General features: G+C 36.0%; 2 protein-coding genes across 2 annotated transcripts in view; one reads left to right on the top strand and one right to left on the bottom strand.

Annotated features, from left to right (window-relative positions):
* Positions 1–7,147: 7,147 nt before the first annotated feature.
* LOC146148169 (uncharacterized) overlaps positions 7,148–25,182 on the top strand; it is a 34,238-nt gene continuing 16,203 nt past the window's right edge. Inside the window, exons 1-16 of the mRNA XM_083388020.1 lie at positions 7,148–7,260; positions 10,638–10,778; positions 10,910–11,013; positions 12,123–12,259; positions 12,481–12,610; positions 15,076–15,264; positions 15,370–15,460; positions 15,694–15,900; positions 17,510–17,630; positions 17,762–17,924; positions 18,314–18,463; positions 18,646–18,720; positions 19,037–19,183; positions 19,416–19,476; positions 19,746–19,850; positions 19,935–20,111. Of these exons, the coding sequence (XP_083244146.1) occupies positions 7,236–7,260; positions 10,638–10,778; positions 10,910–11,013; positions 12,123–12,259; positions 12,481–12,610; positions 15,076–15,264; positions 15,370–15,460; positions 15,694–15,900; positions 17,510–17,630; positions 17,762–17,924; positions 18,314–18,463; positions 18,646–18,720; positions 19,037–19,183; positions 19,416–19,476; positions 19,746–19,850; positions 19,935–20,111 (2,023 nt within the window). The 5' untranslated portion in view covers positions 7,148–7,235. The remainder of the gene's footprint in view (positions 7,261–10,637; positions 10,779–10,909; positions 11,014–12,122; positions 12,260–12,480; positions 12,611–15,075; positions 15,265–15,369; positions 15,461–15,693; positions 15,901–17,509; positions 17,631–17,761; positions 17,925–18,313; positions 18,464–18,645; positions 18,721–19,036; positions 19,184–19,415; positions 19,477–19,745; positions 19,851–19,934; positions 20,112–25,182) is intronic.
* On the bottom strand, positions 20,851–22,688 carry LOC146148171 (uncharacterized). The gene is made up of 2 exons (XM_083386765.1): positions 22,605–22,688; positions 20,851–22,452 (listed from the first exon to the last, which is right to left on the bottom strand). Exon 2 carries the CDS (start codon positions 22,382–22,384, stop codon positions 21,917–21,919), a length of 468 nt encoding a protein of 155 aa, XP_083242891.1. The 5' UTR covers positions 22,385–22,452; positions 22,605–22,688; the 3' UTR covers positions 20,851–21,916.

Raw genomic sequence — 25,182 nt, 5'->3', positions numbered from 1 at the left:
GCCAACGGCTTTTGTACACATCGCCTGGCCATCGTTTAGCACAGACGTGTTAACGGAATGCATCTGAGTGTTACTTTACTCGGTCAATGTTTTATGGTGACAGGATTGCGTTTGGGTCACGTCATAAAGTTGGTTAAAAAACTTAGTTTCGAATAATAACAACAAGTTTTCGATATAATAACAATCGGTTACTATTAAAGCCGCTGCGTTAAATGCAAAACTTGGCGAACTCTACCTAAGTTTGGCGCTATAACAGACATCTAGAAGTTGTTAAACATAAAAGTTTAAAGTTGGAATCATTAAAATTTATTTTTAATAAGAAAATATACCTAATTTGAATTTGATTTTGATGTCCACGTAGGTAATTGCGTTTGAAAAAAGTTTTGCGCGGTTACGTTAAGAGTTTTACGATATGTCGCGCGCGCGCCAGTGGAGAATCGAACGCATTTTGACGTCGCCGCAGTCTGTTTGTTAGGCGACGATTCATTCCCTAACTCGAGCTCAGTGTGACCCCGCCTTTAATTTTGTTAGGTGACCAGCGACTGACCGGGCGAACATATCGCGACAATTCTACAATCTCAGTCTGCGATACACTGCGATGCAAAAAATAATGCTGCGGTAGCCTACACAAAAAATCTACAAAAACTTTCGCGGCACACCTAGAAATCTTTCGAGGCTCACTGGTACACAATTTAAAAATAGCTTTGGGGAAATTTCGCCACTACTCAAGACATGAGTTATAGTTATAGGCAGTGTTTTTTTTAAGGTATTTTGGGGGACCGAAACGGTCCCCTAAATTTCTCCAGCGGTTTCCCAAATTTTGGACTTGCAACTTTTTGGTATTTAAATGAAACACTTGCGGTCTCTTAAAACTACTTAGCGGTCACCCAAACCAAACCTTAAAAAAACCCTGGTTATAGGGTCCTGGTTCAATCTGTATTAAGTGTATTTTAGTGGCTGACAATTTGACAGTATTTTAAGTTATTATTTAAGCATCATCAAAAAATTTCTTTTTCAGAAGATATGTCGACGTTGACATTATTTTGATTCCGTCTACATTATACAACTTTTAGCTGGAAGAGATTAACGCCCAAATTCTATGCACTCTAGAAGCCGTTAGAATATTACTATGTCAAACTTTTTTTTACGCCGAAGAAGTCACTGGTAAGGTTGGGCAGGCATTCCCCGACAAATATCTTTGCCGAAAGAGGACCAAAATGCAGCCCGGGCCCTTATAAAAAAATAGCTAAATTTTAGGTCATTTTTAATCATGAATTTCGAACAAATACATATTTTGTACAAAATATATGTTTGTTTTATACACTAAAATGCTATACATATAATAATAAGAAAGAATGTCACTATCCATAACTACAGGGCATATATGTTATTGTGCTGTGAGCTTTTTGTAGCCTTACAAGATATTTATGTAACAATGTCTATAGTAAACCAACTTTATCGTAGGACTTAATCGCCAGTATTTTTAATATGATAAAACGCACCGTTCATAGAAAGCTGTTTATCTAGGACTTTTACCCTTTCTTGCTAAAAAACATTAAATATTAAAATTCGCCTGGGCTTTGTCAAAATACTGTACAATAAATGGTTTATAGGTCCGTTTTTAAAACACATTTGTTCAATCACTTGTAAAGCGGCACTACATAAAGGTTAGTACCGTATGTTAAAAGCTATTACATTTTAAAGGTCCTCCGTTATAGATCGGAATATAGGCTTATCTTTTTTGACAACTTTAACTGTATAAATGTAAAAAAAAGTATGATAAAGTTTATTTGAGTAAATCTTATCAGACGCAATGAGACGCTCTTTATAAATTCCATGTTATATTCTTTTAAATATTAAAATATAACATCTAACGTTTAACGGCTCTATACTTGCATAGCAATTTTTCCAACCAATTCAACACAATTTCTTAATGCTTCATACGAGTAAACCTATAATTTCATGCGATTAGATCTAATATGTTTGCGCACGAGGTTACATTAAAACAGCATGTTTCTTGCGATGACTTTGTGACGTTATCTGTGTTTTTTACCCCCGTTATTAACAGAAGTCATGGATTTTATTGGGCCGATCCCCCAACTCACTCCACCCCTTTTAATAAGTAAGTAAATACACATAGCACTTTTATTTGTGCTACAGCACAAAAGAAGCAAATTTGACTACGCAAATGGCCTGGTGCTGAGCACATTGGATAAAAAACGGTGTATCTCTTTGTTGATTGTGCATGCTGCAAAATGATTCATTAGTTTAATATTATAGCCTACACTAAAAAGTGTTTCTGTTGGATTACGCTGGAGCCTGTATGCTTATATACTTGCCAACTTTTCTAAACGGTTTAACTTAGTTCTTGCAAGTAGGCCTTCTCTGCCTATCGCCCATTTTATTTTACCTTTTGTCAGTCTGCCATCGCGCTATTATTTTATTTATACGGCCATTAAAGATCAAGCTGAAAAAATGCGCCCAAAAAAAATAGTAAGATAGCCTACCGCCGCGTATGCATGTAATTTATAATAAGTGAAAGAATATCTAAACATTAATTCTTTAATAGACTTTCCAATTTATTGTAGGGTCCGTATTAACCTTATGCGATATTTGTCTTTCAAGTCGACTGTTGTGTTGATGTAACGATGATTTGTATAACATTTTAACTAAGTTATTCTAATTATAAGGTAGTAGGAATTTATAATTGCTGGCCTTTATAAAATGATACATTATTAATTTTATTTGTTTTGAAGATCCTTTTAAATAGCTTTAAAGTATAATTTACAGTTGGATCAATAACGATTTTGATGTTAATAATTAATAATCAAGATTGGTATGGCTCACTTTCAAGGCTTATCATTTATAAATTAGTTATAACTCGTATTTAACTTCAACAACATTGTGCTTCATTGAATACCTAAAAGAGAGTCGTGTATGTACAGAAAATAGGCAAATAAAGGAGTTATTGCGAATGTGTTAACACATGTTGAGCTGCCCGATGGATTGTATTCCCGAGCAATCGTTATATTTCGTCGATTCATCAACACTTATACCGCACATAAGTGCTCTCTTGGAAGAAGTACGCTCTTGATTGTAAAGTGTCGTCGTGCAGCCGTTTCTGTCTCTTGGTTACTGAACAACGTTTGAATCAAGTTGCTCAAAAACGGGTTAAAATACGAAATTGTGCAACTTACTTTTCTCTAGGAATTTGTTGTTGGATTAGTTTGTTAAGAGAAGATTTCAGTTTGCCAGTGGTGGAATTTGGGCTTTAAGCAAACAAGCACCGCGCTTACTCAAGTTGTGTTTGCTATTCGAGGTATTACGGCAGTTACAGGTTGGTTATTAGTCTCCGTTAGTAGGCCTGGAAAGTGACATCTCATTTATTAACAGCTAACATGTGAGCATGACCAACGTTAAGGGATTAGGTTTATTTGTAAGTCTTTCTACAGCTATGTAAGTTACTAACACATGTAAGATCATGTTTAGTTAAAACCTAATTGTGTTGCACAAATAATTGCATTGGTTGGTTATTTGCTTCTCATGAAACATGTGGTATGTTTGTGGCGGTTATGGCTGCAGACAGCAAATTCATCGCTACTGTTTGTTTAGAGAAGCTACAATAGGAGTGCCAGACCACTGGTGTGCTGCCAAGACATTTTGACTCCTTGGCATTAAAACGGCGAATATAGTCACAACGGAGACAAAGGACAATTAAATTATCGCGCGACTGGTAATAGGTAAACAAAATAATATATTTCTGTACATATTCGTTTTAAATTTTTAACGGGTAAAGTCGGTTTTTACATCTCAGTTATCCAATGTTGTTTGTTTGGAATTTCTTTTGAAACGGCATACCGTCAGAATTCATTAAATTACTATCGAATTTTAATTATAAGGTTCGAGTTTTTAATTTTTCTACAATAGAGTTCTACCAAGAGATTCGAACCATTTTTTTGGCTGTTAATATATTTAGGGTGTGTAAACAAGTTATACTTATGTTTTATCGTTTTCGACGTTTGCCATTGCGCAGTTTTCGCCTGTTCGAAAAATTCTCGTTAGCTTGATTGTCACATCCCATCATCGCACGAACAGTTTCCATATCAAAGTACATGGAATTTTTGCGGCGGAAGATGGTTGCGTTGTTTCTTCATCCTCTCTGACAAATTAATGTGCCCCTCATGATTTATTGATCAGCTCGTCGTAACATCGGATTATGAGTAGCCATCGACCTCCTATCAAAATTGCATCGATTGGAATTTGGAGACCGAACAGAAAAAAAATGCAGCAATTTTGCCAACAATTCGTCGACAGTGATAATGCATTACTATACCGCAATATTAAGGGTGAGGCCGACAACCTATATGTTTGGCGACCTTTTTTTCTTCTTCGATTTTCATGTTGTTTAACTCCGCGCCTGCCATCAAGGCCTAAATAATTAATAGGTCGCCGAGGGGAAGCAAAATTTGATTCAACAGTTACATTGACCAATAATCATTAGCAGTGATTTCATTTACTTCCAAAGCGCCGAAACAAAGAATTTTAAGGCACGGATAACAAATGAATATTCATGCGAATGATGGTGGATCAGTTATTAAAGATTTTTTATGTTAATTTTTTATGAGTAAGCTTAATATTTACCTGCAGTATTTTGTCTGTTTTTTATCTGTTTAGATATAGTCTTATTGTACAGTATATACTTTTATACGGCAACTGCATTCTAACGGTTAGCACGTGTCGTATAGCTCGTTCGGCGTGCGACCTTGCCTATGTGTATTCAAGTGAGTCAACCAATAGTTACTATCACGACTTGACTACGACTCAAATCGCATTGACATTCCTGTATACTGGGCATTCGATACAATCGATGTTATGTAATCAGGGTTGTGGATTTGCGTTGGCTTAGTCTTTGGTAGATTAGATCTGTTGCCGTGTTCTTATAGAACACTATTTAGAATTTAAGAAGCGGTGAACGCAAAATAATAGACTACAGACGTAAAAAGCAATGTTACGTGTTACGTCTGAGCCTCGCTTTGCAAGGTAAGAAATTATACAACTAGCCGATGTCGTTTTTACATAACAATGGAAGTTTTAGTGTTGAATATCTTGAGAGAAGCATTCGCTAAGTCAAACGACATTCAATAAAACGCTTTGTATACGATTTTGTACAAATTATTTTACGTAAACCGCTCTACGTTTTAATCGAATGACAAACTATCGACTTAGTAGACGGACGACGTCGGGATTTTCAAAGTTAGGGCTCGTCAGGGTTGAACACGACGCAGAGCGATAATTGCTTACTATTTTCCGTGCGGTGTGAAGTGCAGTGTTGGCGTCCCAGGAGAGTGGTTGGTTGTAACTGGTAGTGTTTATGCATGTATTACCTCAAGCAAGTTTAAGAACACCACTGTTCCTCTGGGATTTTGATGTTGTATTATATGCAGCGTCGATTTGACCCGACTTTTGATAATAATTAATCAATTCTTCTTATTCGCAATGTTAGTACTTATTTTTTTTAATGATAACTTCAGTCAAAAAGCGGACACCAAAATAAACTAAAAAAAGGAAAATAAACGCCGTTGCGCATTGAAGTTGTATGAGAACTTAAGTGTATAGGCGCATAGGTTTTTGACAAACCGCAAAACAGGCAAAAGCAGGGCGAAATCCGGGCTGCGGTGTAAATAGAGTGTGGCGCATTGGACCCGACTGTTATCTGCTTCGGTTTTGTGTCGCATTGTACACCATACAAAAGTGTTGTTTGTGCAAGGCTTAAAATAAACATAATTTTGCTTATTTTTTAAGCCATGACGGTTCAACGAAGCACTTACCGCCACTGAACATGCTAATCAGTGTTTGCTAATAAAAGTCTAAACTCCTAACGTTTACTTATACCGGCTCAACGGTGTTGGCCTAGTATATCACAATGCCATTTGCCAGATCACAAATGTTGAACTTTGGTTAACGGATTTTGTTTACTTGAACTCAACTAAATCTGTTTGTCTTCTAACTTGTTCTAACCACGTTTGTTTAACACAGGAATTCTAGCAATACCTTTTTTATATAAGAACCAGAAATTACTTGTCTGCCACGCCACAAATCTCGCCGATTTTATTTAAATTCTTCATGTTACGCAACAAACGTTTCAAGTCTGTTACCAAAAAGCGTCCATCTATATGAGAGTGATGGTGTCAGGACCAAGATTGCGCAGTTGCGCACGTTACCAAAGAATTTGTAAAATATATATTTTCACACATCTGCCAAATGTGTACTAAAGTCGTTGTGATATATCAAAAATATATCCCATTTGTAAAGTCTTTATGGACTCAAAATCCTGGTTTACTTACCTGCTTGTCCTTCTTCGGTTCCCTGTCATTTCGCCATGCTTCGCATTTATGCGTCATTTATTTTAACAAACCGCGGTGTATTGCATGAATTATCCGTATATATACGCGTATCAAATATACTTGTGATAAAAGAAACATAACTACCACTACTGATTAGTTGGAAAGTTAGTTGCGATATTTGGTCATGTCTAAGAAACTGACCCAAGGAAAGACACGTAATACTGATTTTGACCGACGCCTAAAACGTGTATCAGTATCAGTAGCTCAGAATACAGACAAATTAATAAACTATATATTATCAATTGATACAATTGGTATATTTTTTAACATGTTTTATAACATTTGGGTGATAGTGAGGTTCAAAAAAGGTGGGCTGCGCGTCCTGGCAACGCCAGTGTTTAATTCAATATAAAATCTAGATGGGTATACGTGGTATAATTTACAGAAAATTACCGCAAACTTGACATTTTTTAATAATAATTTTGTGATTTGAATTTAGGACGTGTTTTGTGGCTTGTGCAATTAAAAACCGTAAATACAAGGCCGAATTCACTTAACTAACGTTTTATATTCTTTAGTGCCATAAATAAGATGATGTTGCACACCCAGCAAACTCCACAGCAAAGGTGTACACTTCATGGCACCCGCGATGCGTTTATTAATAATTTAAACCCGGTTTCTATAGGGCCTATACGATATCTATTTCGTGCCTGTGGTAAACTTTTCGGTGAATAATGTTTTGTACTTTACACTGGCTAAACGTTCGCAGTGCACAGCCCCATAACTTTTTTATGTTATAGAGAGTAAGGTAAAAAACACTGCGTTTTTAAATAATTTTTAGAAGTACGAGTTGATTTGCGGCGGATAGGACGATGCTTGTGTGACGCAACAATGGAAGAAATCAATTCCATTACCGGTAAGTTCTGTTTGAGAATTTGGCTTCCATCTAAATTATTTTAACTATACGGCGCTTTTTTAATATATTTATTGTAACATGAGGGACCATGTATATCCTAAACTTTTGTTTACTTTGAGCTAATCCAGGTGTTCTCAGACTTCTTTAAGCAGCGTATATATCCAAGGGCGCCCCCACGGGGGGCACTTGCCCCCTCTGGAATTTCAAAATTCAATTATTATTATTATTGTTTATGAGTTTTCTTATTGTTTATCAGTTTTGCTGAGTTACTAATGGTATAATATTGATTTGTATATAAATTTCTACTGACATAAAATCGTATATACATATTAATATCATAGATCAGCGCTTCTCAACCGGTGCGCCGCGGCGCACTGGTGCGCCATGGAAGGCTGCCAGGTGCGCCGCGAGCTATAAAAAAAAACATAATTTAAAATAAACAAACACAATTTAATACATAAAAGATGTATTTTTTTTTCCTATTAAGCTGAGCTCATTGATACCACATTACTAATAAGACCTACAAAGCAACACTAAAATATGTCGAATTAAGCCTCAAATTAATCGGAATAAGACTTAAATTTGCAAAATTACGCCCAAGACTATAGGGAAAGTGTATGGAATGATTGGGGGACACCTGTTTGGCATTGACCGTTTGTTGTCGACATTTGGGCGCCGCTGTTGTGGCCTTAAATTTTTATCCCTGTTTTGGCTTATGGGCGGGTAATTGGTGGTGTTAGGAATTGGGTTACGGTTGAAAATATTCGGGTACTTAGCGATTGTTATGGATGGTGTTTAGGGTTAGATTAAAGGTTGTATAGGCCTTATTTTGGCCATTTAGGTCTGATTTCGATGTCGACATTATCACGATTATTAGTTATTATAGTCCTATTTATGCCTTGTTTCCAACTGTCTTTTATTCCGAAGTTGTTGTTGTTCTTATTTTGGTCTCAAGGCTGGAATCTCTTTAAAGATATGCAACTATAAAGCCTATAATAAAAAATTGCAAGCAAGAAAAAATTAAGAAAAACTGTCATAGACACTGAAGTTAAATTATGTGTACATATTCACATTGCCCCCAACCCCTGAACAATTTTACGCGGCCGCCTCTGAAAAAAAAAACTTTGCGCGGCCGCGCCTTTTGATTTAGCTGTATGTATTGCGCCATCCTGTAAATCTGGGTTTACTTCCTAGTATGTTTTTCCAAAAAAACATTATTCTACTTTTTAGCCCGTTTTCTTTAACCAAAGCGTCGCGAGCACGTTGCACTCTATAATTATTTTGGCTGATAATATTATCTTTTTGGCAAACATAAACTGCTTAACCAGGTTACAAAAAAAAAACGAACAAAAAAATGAAAAAAACGTAGTTTTTCACAAACTTAAACGATATAAACAGGCTATTATAAGATGCTTTACGCGAATCTTTATGTGGTTAATACGTTTTCTATACAGCTGTGGGACACTAACGTGATGCGGAAATATATTTTTGTGTGGTCAAGCGCGTCGACCATCCTTTTAGATGAAAAGTTTTGCTGACAAAACCAGATGCAAACAATCTGGTTGCGCTTGACGCATTGAGTTAGGCTGGACATAGCAGGGTTATTTAACGTTGTTGTGCTAAGAAGTTCCGTTTTAGCTTAATTTTGTAACATCATGTCTTAAAATATATTGCCCGCAAATATCCTTGAATCCGCGCCTTATAATGTTGAGTTTCCTAAAAGGATTGCGAGACGTCGGGCTTTTTAGTGAGTTGCGCCAAAATCTATACCCCCCTTGCCAGTAATTATTGCACATCACATGTAGTAAAACTCAAGGCTTATATTCAGTTGTGTTACAGAACCCCTTTCACTTTTAAAATAAAACACAGACTTGTTCTAATTAATAAAACACAATGTTACTGTGTTGCTATTTATTAAAAACATCTCGAGAAGTATTTGGGTCGCGAGACCATGGTACTGGTAATTTTGGGTCGCGCCAAAAAGTATTTGCGGACCCCTGGTTTACATCACTGGTTGGCAAAATGTAGGTCAAATGTGAGCCTTTTAGTAATTTTTAGTCGGCCGCCAGCTATTTAGTTTTATCATTGTTGGCCGCATGATAGCCGTAGCTACATTCACTGTATTGTATTTTAAGAGTTTTTACCTTGGCTCGTTGTTGCTTCATTCACAGGGAACCATTCCCACCCCCTCAAATCATATTTCCTCTAAGTTTTACAAAAACGTATAATTTGAAATGAGCCTTTAAACTTTCGGTGTTATGCTTGTATTTAAAAGATTTACAATATAGAGGAAAAAGTTCTTAAAAGCCGTATATAAATAGCTATAAAAAATTTAAACTGCATTTAAATAGCTAAAACAGCACAGATTATGCCCTGTACACGAAGTTAAAAAACTAATAATAGTTGTTGAGTAAAGTCATCATATTGGGTCGCATATCTGTTAAAAAGAAAAAATGAGCAATTCAAGATAGATCCTTGGCCTCAGAAAAATACAACATAGGTCGTGTTAAATAAAAAATATTCTCTTACAATTGTGGCATGCACTAATGCTGACCTAAAATGAATATCCCTCGTATGTGTTTTTTCAGTTGTAATGTATACCATAACTTCAATCCAGATCAGATGTTACATTTTCCGCACAGATTTTGTTTAATATTTTTTGAGTTAACAATTGCAGATTTGATTTTCGCTTCATTATGGTCCTTTTGCTTAGTGAAGTTCTCTCGTCCGTTTGCTTAGTGAAGTTCTTTAAATACATGATCTACATGGGGATTGGACATTTTGTATGAATAGGCTACATATCGATTCCGGTTGATTTGGGTTCCGAAAAGATCGTTTAAAAAAGTTCGTTTGATGATAGAATAATTGATGTCATATTGCATTTGTAATTACCTCCAAGCCACAAAACCACGTTTTTATTAACGGCCGCTCTCCTAATGTCTTCGTCGATATTTGTTTCTATTTTTAAAGGTGCCTGCGCCTCTAAAATATAGATGCACTTCGGCCTTGACATATTGTTAATGCATAGAACATGACCGCCGACAATACTGTTTGAAGTTTGGAGCTTAATGTATCCTTCAACACTGTACACTATAACCTAACCTGTATATCGGCACATCAAGATCAATAATATGATTGTTCAGATTTATTCCTTGCTACTTTTAGTATTCTTTTACCCGAAAAAAAAAAGATTTCGGTTAAAGGACTAATATTGAAAACCTTTTTTTAGAAAAGTTTTCTCTAATGTTAAATTTGTTTCGGCGTTTATACACGTTAGTGAATCGGTGAAATGTTCAATTGGGAATCAAACCATCAATTTTTACATACCAGACGAATATAGTTAAATTACAAGAATAAATCGGTAGTTTATTTTTCAGCGGGCGAGGACTGCGTTCGTCAAATGCAGCTCGGATCAAGTTTCACGAAACTCTCGTCGAACCCGAAAAAAATCTTCGTGACGTTTTGCGCCGAATCGCAAGAACTTAGATGGAAGACCAAGAAAAATAAAAAGTGCAATGGTAAAGGATATTTTAAGACAAGGAAGAGTTTTATACATAAGAATGGTGTCGAGAATGAAATGAACAGAATTAAAAAAAAACGGTTTAATAAAATTAATCGTACTGTTTTAATTACTATATCTGTTTTATAGTTCTCGTGTCGTCGCTGACGGAAGTACGGATAAATGCTGTCCCAGAGTTACTCAGAGCAGAACATGATGGTCATTGTTGCGTCACACTTGCATATGGGCAACCTGTACGTTAAATACGTGCTATTGTTAACCTAAAAAGAAAATTACTCATTTGTACATAAATTAAAAGCTGAACGTTGATTGAAATCCTTTTTTTAACCATTTTTGGGGATTTAAAGTATATAAAGTATACTGATGTAAAATTTTAACGTTAAAACCGTTAGTGTAAACCATTTTGCAACATTTTTTTGGACTTAAACAAAGCAATTTTCTCACCCTATAGTACCGACATCATCAGAGTGTAACGTTTTAAAATATCCACGTATAATAAATATGGGTTAAATATATAGACATGGCGATGTACCCTGGCTAACTCCAATTTATCGTTACAAATTAGCAAACTTTACAAATGTTTTCGGGTAGTAAAACAAGGTACAAAAAATATTTTTTAAACAAATTTTGTTTAAACTACATTAATTTAAATATATATTATTTAATGCCGTTCTTTGGTTAGGTAGCGACAGCGCCCAATCTATAACTTCGGTAAAACCTTTAGTACTGTATTAAATCCGGCGCTTATCTTGGACTATCGGATATCCCTAGTTATTTTGTAAGTCAAGCATAAACGTGCTCACCAGTAAATTAACACTTTTAAAAAAAATATAGATCACTTAAAATTAGCTGCGTTTCAATACATAATATTGTAATAATTTTGACAAAGATATTTACACATTCCACTTGCTTTTAATTAATTTTTTCTCAACTGCGATGCAGTATTGCTCGTTTTAATTAATATGGCTGGCCTAGCTCGTCCTTTTAAATCTTTTTCCCATTCCAACTGATTAAAAATTTATTAGCCAGCACTTTTAGCATGATAAACTTTGCGCACATTCAATGCATGGCACAGTCGAATATATAAGATAAGGACTCGTTAGAAACCGCGCGTGCACGTTTCTTAGGGCACCAGTTCCCGAATACCATCTATAGTATATTTAATAATTAATGGTTCGCTTTTACTTTTTGCTCGTTAAATCCTGGCTGTTCTGTGGAATTGATTTTACGCGCTTTAGAAATATTCTTGCGACCGAACAAAAACATTTGGCGCGTTGAATGGTTTTAGAAAGGTCAGCAAACCTACAACTTAACATAGTGGTTTATTTATTTTTAATTGTAGACCAAACGACTTCACTTTCTCGCTGAAACACCGTCAATCGCCTTTAACTGGAATGTTGGAATTCGTCACCTCATCGAAAATTCAATGAAAGTACACGAGTTTCATCAAGTAAAACCGCCAAAATTGTCCAAAGAAAGGTAAAATGGGTAAAAAATTACACAGCATTATTGTAGGTGATACTTAGCTTTTTCGTTTCAGGTCCACTGAAAAAAATATTTAACGATTAGAATTGTTACTTTCAAATGAAATTGTTATACACTTTAGGAAATATTGCCATCACGACTTTTTATTTTCCTTAAGCGTCAAACCTATGGCCTGTATAACGTTGTTTTTCTGCTTTTTGTTTCTATTGGGATAGTTGGGTTCGGCAGACGTTTGAACAGGCGGATAAGAACGGTGACGGAAGTTTGAACTTTGACGAGATAATGATGCTTATGCGAAAGCTGAACATTAATTTGTCGAAAAGAAAAGCAAAACGAATGTTTCAGGTTTGGTATTGTTGTAATACATTTTTTTTAATAGTTGCTAATGTATATGAATACACTTTTTTATCGTTAAGCTATTCCTGAAATATATGGTAGTTTTACTGTTATTGCGCTTAGACGTCCTGTTATGGCGTAACTTTATGACGATATCACTCAAACTTTTCATCGTTCAGTTAACAAAAATATTCTACTTTCACCCCTGCTGCATGAATGATTATTTTTACTAGGACTCTTAACGTAAGTCTGCGTGGTTCTTTTTACCAGACTTTTATTAGAATTTTTCGTGGAACAGACGACTACATTAATTATTGCGTTTAAGCCCTGAACTAATTTTACTGTTATAACACTATATACCCAAAAAATATTTGTTTAATTTCAAAATAAAGTCCAAAAGCTGGTATTAATATTTTTAAATGTCCTTTACATTTACGACAATGAATCGCCGAAAAATTGTTGTTCACACTAAACATACTGAGCTATACTAATACTTTAAATCAGTGGTTCCCAACGCATGGGTCGCGACCCAAAGTTGGGTCGCTTGATTTTTTGGGGGGTCCCTTGTTTTTTAGGCATATTGTATCTTGGAAAAACATTAAAAAAAAGTTAAAACGTGAAGAGATCAAAAAACTGGAAATTATAAGCACAAAAATATAATAACTTAACAGCGAAACCGGTTGAAAGTTAAAGCTGAACGCAAGCGAGTACAACTATCTAATTACTGGTTTGATAAACATATTGTTCGGAAAAAGTAACTGCTTTTGGTGCAGTTTATTTGCAATGCAATCTTGTATGATGATATTACGACAATTTGCTTGGGTCGCAGGATTATGCCAAACTATTTTTTTTTTCTAAATGGGTCGCCTTAAAGACGTGTTGGGAACCACTGCTTTAAATCATGGAGACAAATTGCCTTAAACTAAAAGTTTAACACAAAGGTTTAAAACAGGCCTATATACACTACATATTTTCGTCGAAATCTTTAATGCGGTCCACGATGTAACCACATTTTTCGGTTTACTACAGAACTTCGGTTTTAAATAAGTAAAACTGCTCACATAAATGCTTTAATGATCGGTAACAACAAAGCGCATAGTTTAGTCCTGCGTATAATATTTCTAATTCGGTAGTTTTCTAAATAATCGCATATTGAGTGGATTAATGTGTGTAGAATTTTGCAGCGCCGGACTACGCGCGGAGTAGTCTGTTGAGGAAGCTATAACACAGTGAGTTAAATATTTTGTCCGCATTGCGAAAAAATCGTAGCAGTAATCGCGGAAAAACTCGGTAACCTGTTGTAATTGATGTCACATTTAACAAAGATACGCTGTTGTATAAATATTATCTAAAAGCTGGAGCAGAACAATTTACTTGAATGTCGTAGTAAGAATATCAAAGCACACACAAAAGTATGTATCATTTTGGACGTTTTGAATAACTCTTTATTCATTTTTAAAATAGTTAGAAGGCACCGATTCTAAGTATATATATTATATACTGCTGAGGCAGACGGCAAAAAAGAAAGGAAGATAGAGAAATACACGTCTTAACCGGGGTAAATAGTGTACGGCGATAAGAATGTAGATCGCCAATAACAGATAAGGCCCATCCACGTGACTCGATATTAAAAAGAAATAGTGGTATTGAGGCTTGGTCGGCATTAATTTAGGGGTTGTGACGTGATTTTTCTGTAGTTTCTTTAATCAATAGTTGACGCCAACATGTTCTTAGGTTTTTTGAAGTATAATAAGTGACCAGGATTCAAATGTAAATGCCTGGCCACGTCTGTCGTCTGTGTTCTGTGTGGAATGTAACGGAGGGTCGTGATTATCCATATACGTAGTTGTAGATTACGTTTGGTTTGGCCAATATAAGGAGAACCGCATGAACATTGCACTTTGTATATAAACCTGAACGACGTAACACATGCTGGCGGTATTCGTGTGTAAAAAAAACGAACGAATAGGTGTAGTTTCGCTGGAAATAAATTTGACTTCATTATCGGTGTTTCCATATACGAAGACCGTAAGTTCGTTGTAGATGTTCATCAATGTTTTCCTAAAAAATGAAGTTTTATTGAGATGGCATGCAATGTGATTTTTTTATTTTCTACCGTGTTGTTTTGTGAGCTCTTGTGTTTTATTGGCAAGCAACCTTTAAATGGCAGTGTCAATAAACTTTTAGGGGTAGCGTTCATCATCAACATGTTTGAAATGTTGCAGAATTCGAGATGCATTCCGTGGTATGTGTTACAAGTTCTGTATGCCCGATGTAGAAAGTTGTTTATCAGGTTGCGCTTGTACCTAACTGGCACAAAACTTGACCATCTAGTAAGTAGGCGTGTATGCGTAGGATTGCGGTACACTTCACTTAAAAGTTTTTTATTCATAACATTACTATTTGCAGTAATTCAAAAGTTAGGTAGGTTATGGCCGAGCAAATTACCTGAAACAACTTGTTTTGTCCATAAGGAAGCAGATTCAACCCTGGACGACAATTCCGACGGTGTTTTAGTCTACGACGAGTTTATCAACTTCTATCGCCAGGTGGCGGCACGAAGCGATATTAACGGTTTAATAGAAAACTTGTCATCTGAAAACCATCGTAATGTGGTCACTGCCTCTAAACTTCTTGAATTTCTGCGTACAGAACAAAAACTTGTAAGTTGTTTAGAGTGCCTAATGAATTAAATATGTGCTTTGTAGTGACATAAACCAACCGTTTATTGTGTTTTTTTTTTATGATTTACCGTAAATATTTTGCAGGACTCTGTTTCTGCCGAAGATTGCGAACGTTTTATCCAAGAATTTGAACCCGACGAAGAAAAGAAGAATAAAAATGTTATGGGCGCCGAAGGTGTTAAACATAGATTGACTTTACAACACATAAAAAAGGCTGTTAATGCTGATTTATTACTATAGGTTTAATTTATTTTTAATGCCTAATGCTTCTCTATAAATCTATTTGGACTTTTCGAATAGAGCGTGCACCAATAAAGATAACGAAAGACCACAAGATTCTTTGAATAAATAGGTTAAGCATACTGTCAAACCTTTTACGATTGCCTGGTATGTGTTGTTTTACTACAGGCCTGACGAACTTTTTGCTAAGCGAGCATTGCGACATCGCTGATCCGGCGGCAACGCAGCTCGACGACCACCAGATGTCGCGACCGCTTTCGCACTTCTTCATCAACTCGTCGCACAACACTTACCTGGTGGGCGACCAGCTTACCAGCCACAGCTCGCCCCTCGCTTACGCCAAAGCACTCAACGCTGGCTGCAGATGCGTCGAACGTGAGTGTCATCGACATAGTCGGTTGGAGTAGAGAGGCTCTCAAAGAAAAATGTGCTGTCCCGTCTTATGATGGCGCGGTCCGCATAACTTGTAAATACTTGGAGTGTATGGTTTTTAGTACATGGCCAGCATGCCCAATCACTGCGACTAAGTCCGGGTATGCTAATTTAGACGTGTTCAACAACTGTGACCTAGCCCTTCTGAAGTCGCTTTTTGACCAAACATAACGGCTTACGTTTCATAGTGTTACGCCAAAAATATCCGATCCCTACTTCACAACCTGTCGGATGCCTACAAGAGGCGTCTTAGGGTTGTGATATAGGGCTACACAGGCGTACTTATATTACAGTAAAATGGCGTAATATAAAGTGGCCAGCGACTAAAATCGGGTGTAAACAACGACGATCTAAAGGGTTGTAATCCCAGCCTTGCCCAACCTGACTGTCCACTATTACGAAGCCTATACTCTTCAAATATAGTCTTGGATGGACCATCAGTTTTTCGGGATTAGGGCGTTAATATATTCTTTCAAAAACTCATACAGGTCAACATTATAAATTTTGCTAAAAAGCAAAGGTCCTGTACCTCGAGTAATTACGAAGATTGTTAGTCAAAGTCAAAATTTTCACACAAAATTTAGCGACATAACTTACAGAGCAATAAAATTTTATGAAAAAAATATTATCGAAAATTTTATTTTTTAAATTTATGAGACCTAATAACTCAGTTATATTTTCCTAAAAATAATTAAACTGCAATTTTGAAGATGAACCATATAACATGTGATTTGTTACGCTGGTTGAATTTTTATCTTTTATGAATATTTAAGCTAAACTTGTTTTCGCAAAACAACAGAAAGCCAGTCATACTGTGGACTTCTAGAGCGTAAATGGCTCAACAGAAAATTTAATCAAATTAGAATTTTGAAAAATAATAGTATAGATGTAGATTTTACATCCAATGTTTTACGATATGTAATAATTGTTTTGTACGCAATTCTTTACAAAAGACAGAAAACTGCCATAAATATTATTTCATAATGAAAGAAAAAAAAGAAAAAAGAAAGAAAGCTTGTTAGGATATATTGCTGGTATTCTTTATCCATATATTCAGTTCAAAGTTCTCTCTTTTCTTAACAGATTTTTTTCTGCAACGGTAATTTTATACGATGCAAAAACAAACATATTTTCCTTCTAAGCTTTTCAAATCCATATTCGCTTGTTTAAAAAATTCAACCAGGTTAAAAATTACTTTTTGAATTGAAATTACTTTTTGTTTTAATAAACAAATGTAAGCATGGTCATTTTCAGATAAGATATTAGTTACTTTGAAGTTATAATAAAGTAGTCGGTATACCTTTTTGTCATAAAACTTATAAAGACACCATTGGCCCAGTAACGATAGGTCGAAATAAAGGTACCATTGGCCCAGTAACGATAGGGCGTTTTTTATGAGACGGCGTTTCCAAAAAGCAAAACCACGGCATTTCCATGGATACCGCAGCTATGTAATCAAACAACAACACAATTCATAGATTTTACTTCAGTACACGTTTTATTCATGCCTAGAGTATGTCATACATTATATATTATCCTTTTGTGTTTCCAGTTGATTGCTGGGACGGACCGTTGGGCGAGCCGATCATTCATCACGGATACACTTTTACGTCAAAAATATCCTTCTACGACGTCATAAAGGTTATCGACAAACATGCTTTCGCTTTCAATCCGTAAGTGTGGTAAATTGTAAATTCCATGTTTATAAAAATACAATTAGAATTCGAAGCAAAACTATTGATATGTTAAACAGCTTTGTTATGTGCTTAATGCTGAGACAAAACCAACGCAAGTTGTTTTTTAGTTACCCGGTGGTTCTATCAATCGAAAACCACTGTAATCTGACACAGCAACGTCGCATGGCTGACATCATGAAGGAAGTATTTGGAGACAAACTTGATGTTGTCAGCACAGAATCAATTAGATTGCCCTCACCTAACGATCTTAAAGAAAAGATCTTAATAAAGGTAAAGATAAGTAACAAGGATCTATACAAAATAGCAAGTTGTAAGCTAACAACAATAAATTGAAATAATAAATGAGTTTCAGGAAGTTTGTCCACCACTTTTAATAAAATATACGCGTCCCAATGGTACATCGTATAAGGACATGTTTATCAATTTAACACGAAAGTTGTGTTGCTATTCTTTGCTACGTGCTGTTATAGAGCCCTAATCCATCTAGATGTCCGTTGCTATTCGTTGAATAGTTATTTTATCCAACTGAATATTTATACAGTTTTGAGATTGATTTGTAACATTCAAATAAAGATTTGGTAAAAAATTATAATGATAACTTGCAACCCATGTAATTGTTCACCTATTTTTTCAACGGTATTTTTGATGCATTAACAAAGTGCAAGAAACTTCCCGACGGTTTCGACCCCGATAAGATGGAGGGTGAATATAGTTCTGATAGCGATGAAGAACGATATGACAAACCTGCTACGTCACGAGACAACGGTGGCGTAACCCAGCGTAAAAGCCGGACGAACAGCCACCGAGAAGTAAGATAATGTTTTTTTGCTTTTCTGGCCCTAAAAACGTAAACTAAAGTTATTAAAAGGACAAATTTTCAATTTTCATTTTAAGTGATTTAGCATTTCGTTTCCCTTGTTATATACTACTTCCTGTGTTTGTTATAGATTCCACTAAAGTGATCAGTTAAATATACCTTCATATATTTTAGCAGGAAAGTAAGGTCGGTGTGCAACTATCTCGACGATCGTTGCGATGTAAATCTACGCTGCCATCATCTGACGAGGCGAGAAATCTTTTTATGCATAACTACAAATGTAGTCCCTGGAATTGGTGCTTTTATCAACAGTCATTTTGGCACCATTTTTATGAAATTTTACATTAATGTTAAAGTTAAGTTTTTTTTTACATTTGCATTAGGTTGTTTTACCAGATTGAGCTGTATATTTACCGTAACTGTACAGTGTGCACCACCACTTATAATTAAAAAACGTTTTTATTTTCTTACGTAAAAAATCCTTGCTCGCCAATATACTTAATATCACCAACTTTGTACATTCTCCTCTATTTTTATTTATTAATACATGGAATTTACGTTACAGCAGTACAGAAGTCGTTCGCTTGAAACCACCGCGTCGTGTGGAAACCGCACCACGTCACCCGCATCCGGTAGTGAACCCAAACTAACCTTATTCCAAGCCTCGAAAATACGCATACAACTAAGGAAAAGGTTCACGTTTCCTCGATCGGTGGGTACCGAGCTGTTCTCGTAAGAGATATGCAAAATCTGAACAAGCGAAATGTTTTGTCCGGGGCTTACAAAAATACATTTCGCATGAAAATGACGCAATCATATAATCTTTCGATAGCTTTCGTAGTGTCTCGGCTTGAGTCAAACTATATTACAACCAGAAACAAACTATATACTCTGCTAATAAGTATTCATTTTTAAATTATGTTTTACTAAATCTTTATTTTTAGAGACCTTTTTCGGGAAGAACGTCTTCCCCCTGTTCGGACGATGCCCAGTCTCTTAGTGAAGGTAAACCATTTGTTTATTATAAACGCATTGAATATTATTATTGGCTCATATTTCAGCACATTATTGTCTATGTCTTATATCACCAAAGGTAGACTTTTGAATTGAGAGTGCACGAAAGCATAAAATATATAATTGAGGTGTTTGAAGATCGAGTCATACTTTTAGACCAAAACGTAATATTAAATCAAGTGAAAAACTTTGTAATTAATAATCGTAAATTAAACTGTGTAAATGCGACTTTTAAAACAAGTTACATCCATAATCCACAGACTCGTTGCAAAGAGGTCGCAGACGCTATCTCTCGCGTCACTTATCGGATCTCGTGGTTTACACAAGGTCAATTGAATTTCCCGGTTTCCACGCGATAAACGAAGGTATAAGTTGTTTTTTAAGGTGCCAAATGTTTTTTTTGGTTTCATTCTAAAATCCTATTGTCAAACTGTTGTTGTGCGCCTCAGGGGGGTTCGACGTGTGGTCGTTTAGTGAGAAGAAAGCTCAAACCCTGGTTGATTCGAGACCTGTTGAGATGGTCAAACTGAATCGTGACAGATTGAGTCGAATCTATCCGTCCTCGTTGCGAGTAAGCTCGAGTAACTTCAACCCTGTGTACTACTGGAACGCCGGTTGCCAGCTCGGTAAGTTTAATAAACTTTGTCGTCGAATATAATCGGACTAGGTGTTTTGTAGTTCAATAATTGCAAAATAAAAAACATAGATTACCAGATGAAATCGAGTATTTACCAATTTAAACTGGTAAAGGGCTATTGCAACGGCGATGAAAATTAATTATACCTACAAATACCCACGACAATCTATGCAAGTACACCTTCAAATACCCACGATAACACCTACAAATACCCACGCTTCATGTTAGCCGACTCTACCTTTTCAGAACCACTGATTTGTAACTGATTCTGTGATATAGGTTATATGCGATATCTGCTATCGTTAACGATTCATTTGTTATGAGGTGTATCACCTGACAAGATAACAATTTGGTCTAGTAAGTGCGGTTTCTTATCAGTTTATATTCAATATTTAAAATAATCGAATTGATTGGGTTCTAAATCTTTATCACTTGGCAGACCCGTTTTGCTTCTTCGAAACTATGGCGGATACTTTTAAATGTTAACATGGAAAATTTAGTAAATTATGGATCAACAATTGCCTTTAATATATTCGATTCGCTATTATTAAAAAGTTTATACTAGCTGTCAATTATGTAAAACATGCGCTTCGAATAACAAAATTTATCTGTCAATGTTTATAAAAGTTGTTGCGGATTCCTTAAAACTTGAGTTTTAAAGAAACAGTGTTGTTGCTAGCTATAACGAGAAATATTTCAATCAGAAAGCATTTATTTTAACGGTGCGACGGAAACTGCACAGAACGACTTTGTGTTCCTAATTTCGTTTAAAACATATAAAATATAAAGCTTAACATATTACAAAAAATGAATAGGAGCATTTTATCGGCACATGCTTGTTTTGCCGTATACCTCTTGCACAGCGGTTGCCAAACTGGGGTCCGCGGAACAACTGGGGTCCGTGCAACACTTTCAGAGGGTCCTCAATGAGAATTAGTCTTTAAATTTTAAACATTAGGATTCAGCGAATGTTTTTAAACATTATCTGTCATCATTATTCTTCTGTATAGTTATGCTTTAATGTTAGATAATAATATAGCGTGTTTCATGATGTATATTGTGACATCATAAAGCATTTATTATGCTGTACCAGCTGCTATCAGCGAATCGTTCGCATCAGTTAGAAAGTCGTTACATTAGAAAGAATAAAATCGTGACTGTACTAGTGTACTACAAAAAACATGGGTCAACTGACCCTGCGAAAATATCAAAAATGCGAAATATCAAAATAGTTGAAAAGGGTCCAAATTTTTAGAAAAGTCTGGGAACCGCTGCTCTGGCACACTTATTTTCAGTTTGTTGTTTGCGTTGATCAGAGCAATTATTTACTTTGCAGTATCATAGTCATTGCGAAACGGGCTCAAATATGGAAGAAAACAAAGTGATTGCTACGAAAGTTTAAATTGCATTATGATCAACTTTTAAAAAGGCAAAGCGGGTACACAAATATATACACAAATAAGCTGACCAATTTGCAACTATTGGAACGACCTATATTCTTTGCTGCAGACAATAAACAACGGAAAACGAACTCCCCAATAATGATGACAAAATAAATTACGCGCGGATCAGTCTTTGCGAGATGTGCGTAATATCCCATAGTTAAAGTCTCCGTTAAAACCGTTTACCGTTTTATGTTTAGCTCGTTGTTCTTAAATTGGCCAGTCGGAATATATAAATGGTCGTCAATCTTGATGGTTTCAGCGGTTGTGGTTTCGCAAAATGGCTGTCTTACACGTCGATCCTTAGAAGATCACTTCGAAAACTTTTTAACTTATTTCTAAATCCTCCAGTTTAACATGCCTCCTTAAATGCAGAAGCATCATTCACGCCGGTTTGGTTACTAATATCCTGAAACACAAAAGCCTTCTGCTGGTCACACGAAGCTGACGTTTCGCGGTGAAGCAGCTTGTTGTAGTCGCCAACCTCCGGAACCTGAATCAACCCGTTTTGACGCTTCAAGTTGTTGTATCGAAGGCCCGGTGGCAGATCCGGTCTTTGCCGCATGCTCTTTAAGGGCGGAGCTTCGACGTACTGGCTGTCAACTGGGCTGCCGCTTGAATAGATATTATTGTCAGCTGATTGACGGTCGAGCGGTTGAAAAAACGAGGGTTCGTCATCTGGGGTGGTCGGAACGACTATAGCTGATCGAGGCACCTGTGTAGTTCGTGTCTCAGTTGTAAGTGTACCCGCGCCTAGAAATTTGTTGTCCACTTTGTTATTGGTCGAAGGTATATTGTGAAGTTCTTTCTCGGCCCTCATTGTGTTATTCTTCCTGATTGCAGCGGGTGTGAGAGCATGCGGTGGTGCTTCCACTTTAGCCTCCGAATCTAAAACAAGAGAATCATCTTGAATTGTTTATCTCACTTCGATTGACGTTTGAGGAACGTAACCTAATGAAAGTTTTTAAAACAATACGTGCAGTCGTGCAATGGTTGAATGATGTGTGACAATTGGCAAGCACATGATTTGAGTTTCATACCTAAAACTACCGAACTAGAGGTCTTGTCCGCGTCTTTTAAAACGGAATTCTTGTCTTTGTGATTTGCTTTGTTTGATGTTTTGGTTAATCTAAATCAAGTAGCACAGAATTTAATTAAAACACAAAAACATTCTTTTTGCACTTTATTTATCTAAAATTTTCTTGCCAGAGGAAATCGTTGAGTTAATTAATAATTATTGAACTGTCGTTTTATAAACAATGCCAAATCGAATTTAAAAAATTGCTTTTTATATCTAAAAAGCCATGAGTATTTCGTGTCACTCTTGAGATCATGATGCAAACGGCGCCTGACAAACAGCTGTGCTGATACGTGTGCGTGTGCGAACTTCGTGCATCGTACGACTATAAACAGTTGTGATGAAAGAGCAAACGATTAGGTAACGCTCAATGCAAGTGATCGTGTAAAAGTATATTGGCAATCTGGTAGGGGAACTTACGACCTCGTTTACACGCAAACATTTAATCGAAATAACGGCTAACTGGGTGCTGTTGTAAACAGAGCTCATCATTTGTTTTACATATAATTGAATACGGATATCGGTCGTGCCGGATTGGAAAATATTTGCTATCATGTTTTATTTAATTGGTTACATTCCAAATAATTTTTCAATTGCATATCTTTGCGAAACCAACTCCACAATTTGGGGCTTTAAATAACGATGGAAACGATGAACATATAACAGCGTCCACAACAACTGTTCAAAGGTTCCGTTATTTTAAGACCATACAAGCTGTAGTTTCGAAAATAGATGAAACAATGCATTTATGATCGAAAAGGTATGCTAGTTTTTGATACCAAATGTCGATTTACAATAGACTTTTTACCCACCTCCACTTTTTTTTCTGAATCTTGTAAAAAAGAAAAACCAACACGAAAATCACGGCCCACACCAGGGTAGATATTGAAATCACCAACAAAAGCTCAAGCTTTCTAAGCACTTCCGTGTTTGCGCTGATGGCTGGAATTAAAGGCTGTGTGCTTCGAGAGCTATCTTCAACAGTGGATGACGGTTGTGTAAAAAACAGAAAAGGCATTGTTTTTTGATGAAGCACAGGAGATTCAGGTATTTTTGCCGTTCCCTTGATCTTTGTTAGATTTCTTAGGAGTAAGCTTGTATTGGTATGGCAGCATGGAACATCAAATGTGGTCACAAAATCGTTTGACATTGCTGCAAGAAAAAAAACAGCACATTGTATTCAATATTCGCGATTTGTTATAGACCAGGGCCAGGGGTAATGTGGTAACTCATGTTATAAACATTTCGACTAAGACAGCACAGTCATGTTTATCTGATTACAAAAGAGTAAATAGATAGGTTCGTTTTTTTGCGTCTTTTAATATGCAACTTTATTATTTTATAGTTAAATTTTCCGTATTCAGGTAGGCTATAACCAAAATCGTGTGTGTTTCAGTAGAATAAAAAGATAGTTAATGCGATCGCATAATATACTTACGCTCCATTGGTGGCAAAGTTTGATTTGATTCGTTGTGTCTGAAGCAAGAAACGTTAAGTCCAAAAATTCGGATATGCCACCTGACAAAATTTGTGGTCTTTGCGGCCATGCATTGCACCTGACACCTTTTCATAAGAACTCCACAATTTAGGATTTGTTGTTCTACTGTTTCGCACAATGTTGTTTTGCAGCAAACAACAACAAACGTAATTATCAGTAAGCACTTCGCCATGCTTCCTACACCCATTTTACAATTTTTTGTTCTTTACAAGCGAACGTGAATCACTATGACCTGGTAGGAATATAACATAGAAGGTGGTGGTTTGATTTAAACAATGTTAATATAAATTAACTAATAGACCCTCCTCGGAAATTATATTCCTGGTCCTAAAATCTAAATTGTTTTATCTTCACATGTTGGGTTACCTTTACTATGACAAAATAACAAAACGATTTTATAATGAAGTTAGCAATTTTATAATTAAGCGTTATCAATTAAAGGTTAGGGTTTTACAAATATTCGCATATTCATATTTTGAAAGAGATGGTGTAACATTAGGAAGACCCTGGTCAATAACTTAACGCTATTATAACTTATCTTATGTTATACATATCAGTCAAGTATTCCATATATAGCTAACCCACCAATAATTAAGCTATTTTAAACAGTCTCTTTATGTCGTGTAAAAACTAAAAACTGCATCGTCCTGTTACGTTTTATTAGACATGCTCTGACATCAATTTAGTCTTTACACATTTAAAGTGAGGTTACGTTCCCTTCAAATTCAAACAACCAAAACTTGTGTTTCTAAACCTCCCTGTCGTTGGAATACTGTTAGAAAAGCAAGTTAAATTAATCAATTTTGTCCTTCATTGCCCTGTTTTTTTTTATAATTAGAATACGTTCTTGTTTCGCCTTTTTTTCTATCTTAAATGATGGCCGCTGCATGAAAAATGCCAAAACCGTGCCTAACGATCGGGCGAAGCGTGACACCGTTGACGTAATCATTACCATTTCGACGTCAAAAAGTGTCAGACCCTAGTTTACCAAGATACATCAGGACGGCGTGTTACTAATGCATTTACATACTGCATCTCACTG

This window comes from Ascidiella aspersa, chromosome 4 (assembly GCF_963924565.1).
Source record: "Ascidiella aspersa chromosome 4, kaAscAspe10.2, whole genome shotgun sequence".
Taxonomy (NCBI): domain Eukaryota; kingdom Metazoa; phylum Chordata; class Ascidiacea; order Phlebobranchia; family Ascidiidae; genus Ascidiella; species Ascidiella aspersa.
This window is presented reverse-complemented; position numbering and strand designations above follow the sequence as displayed.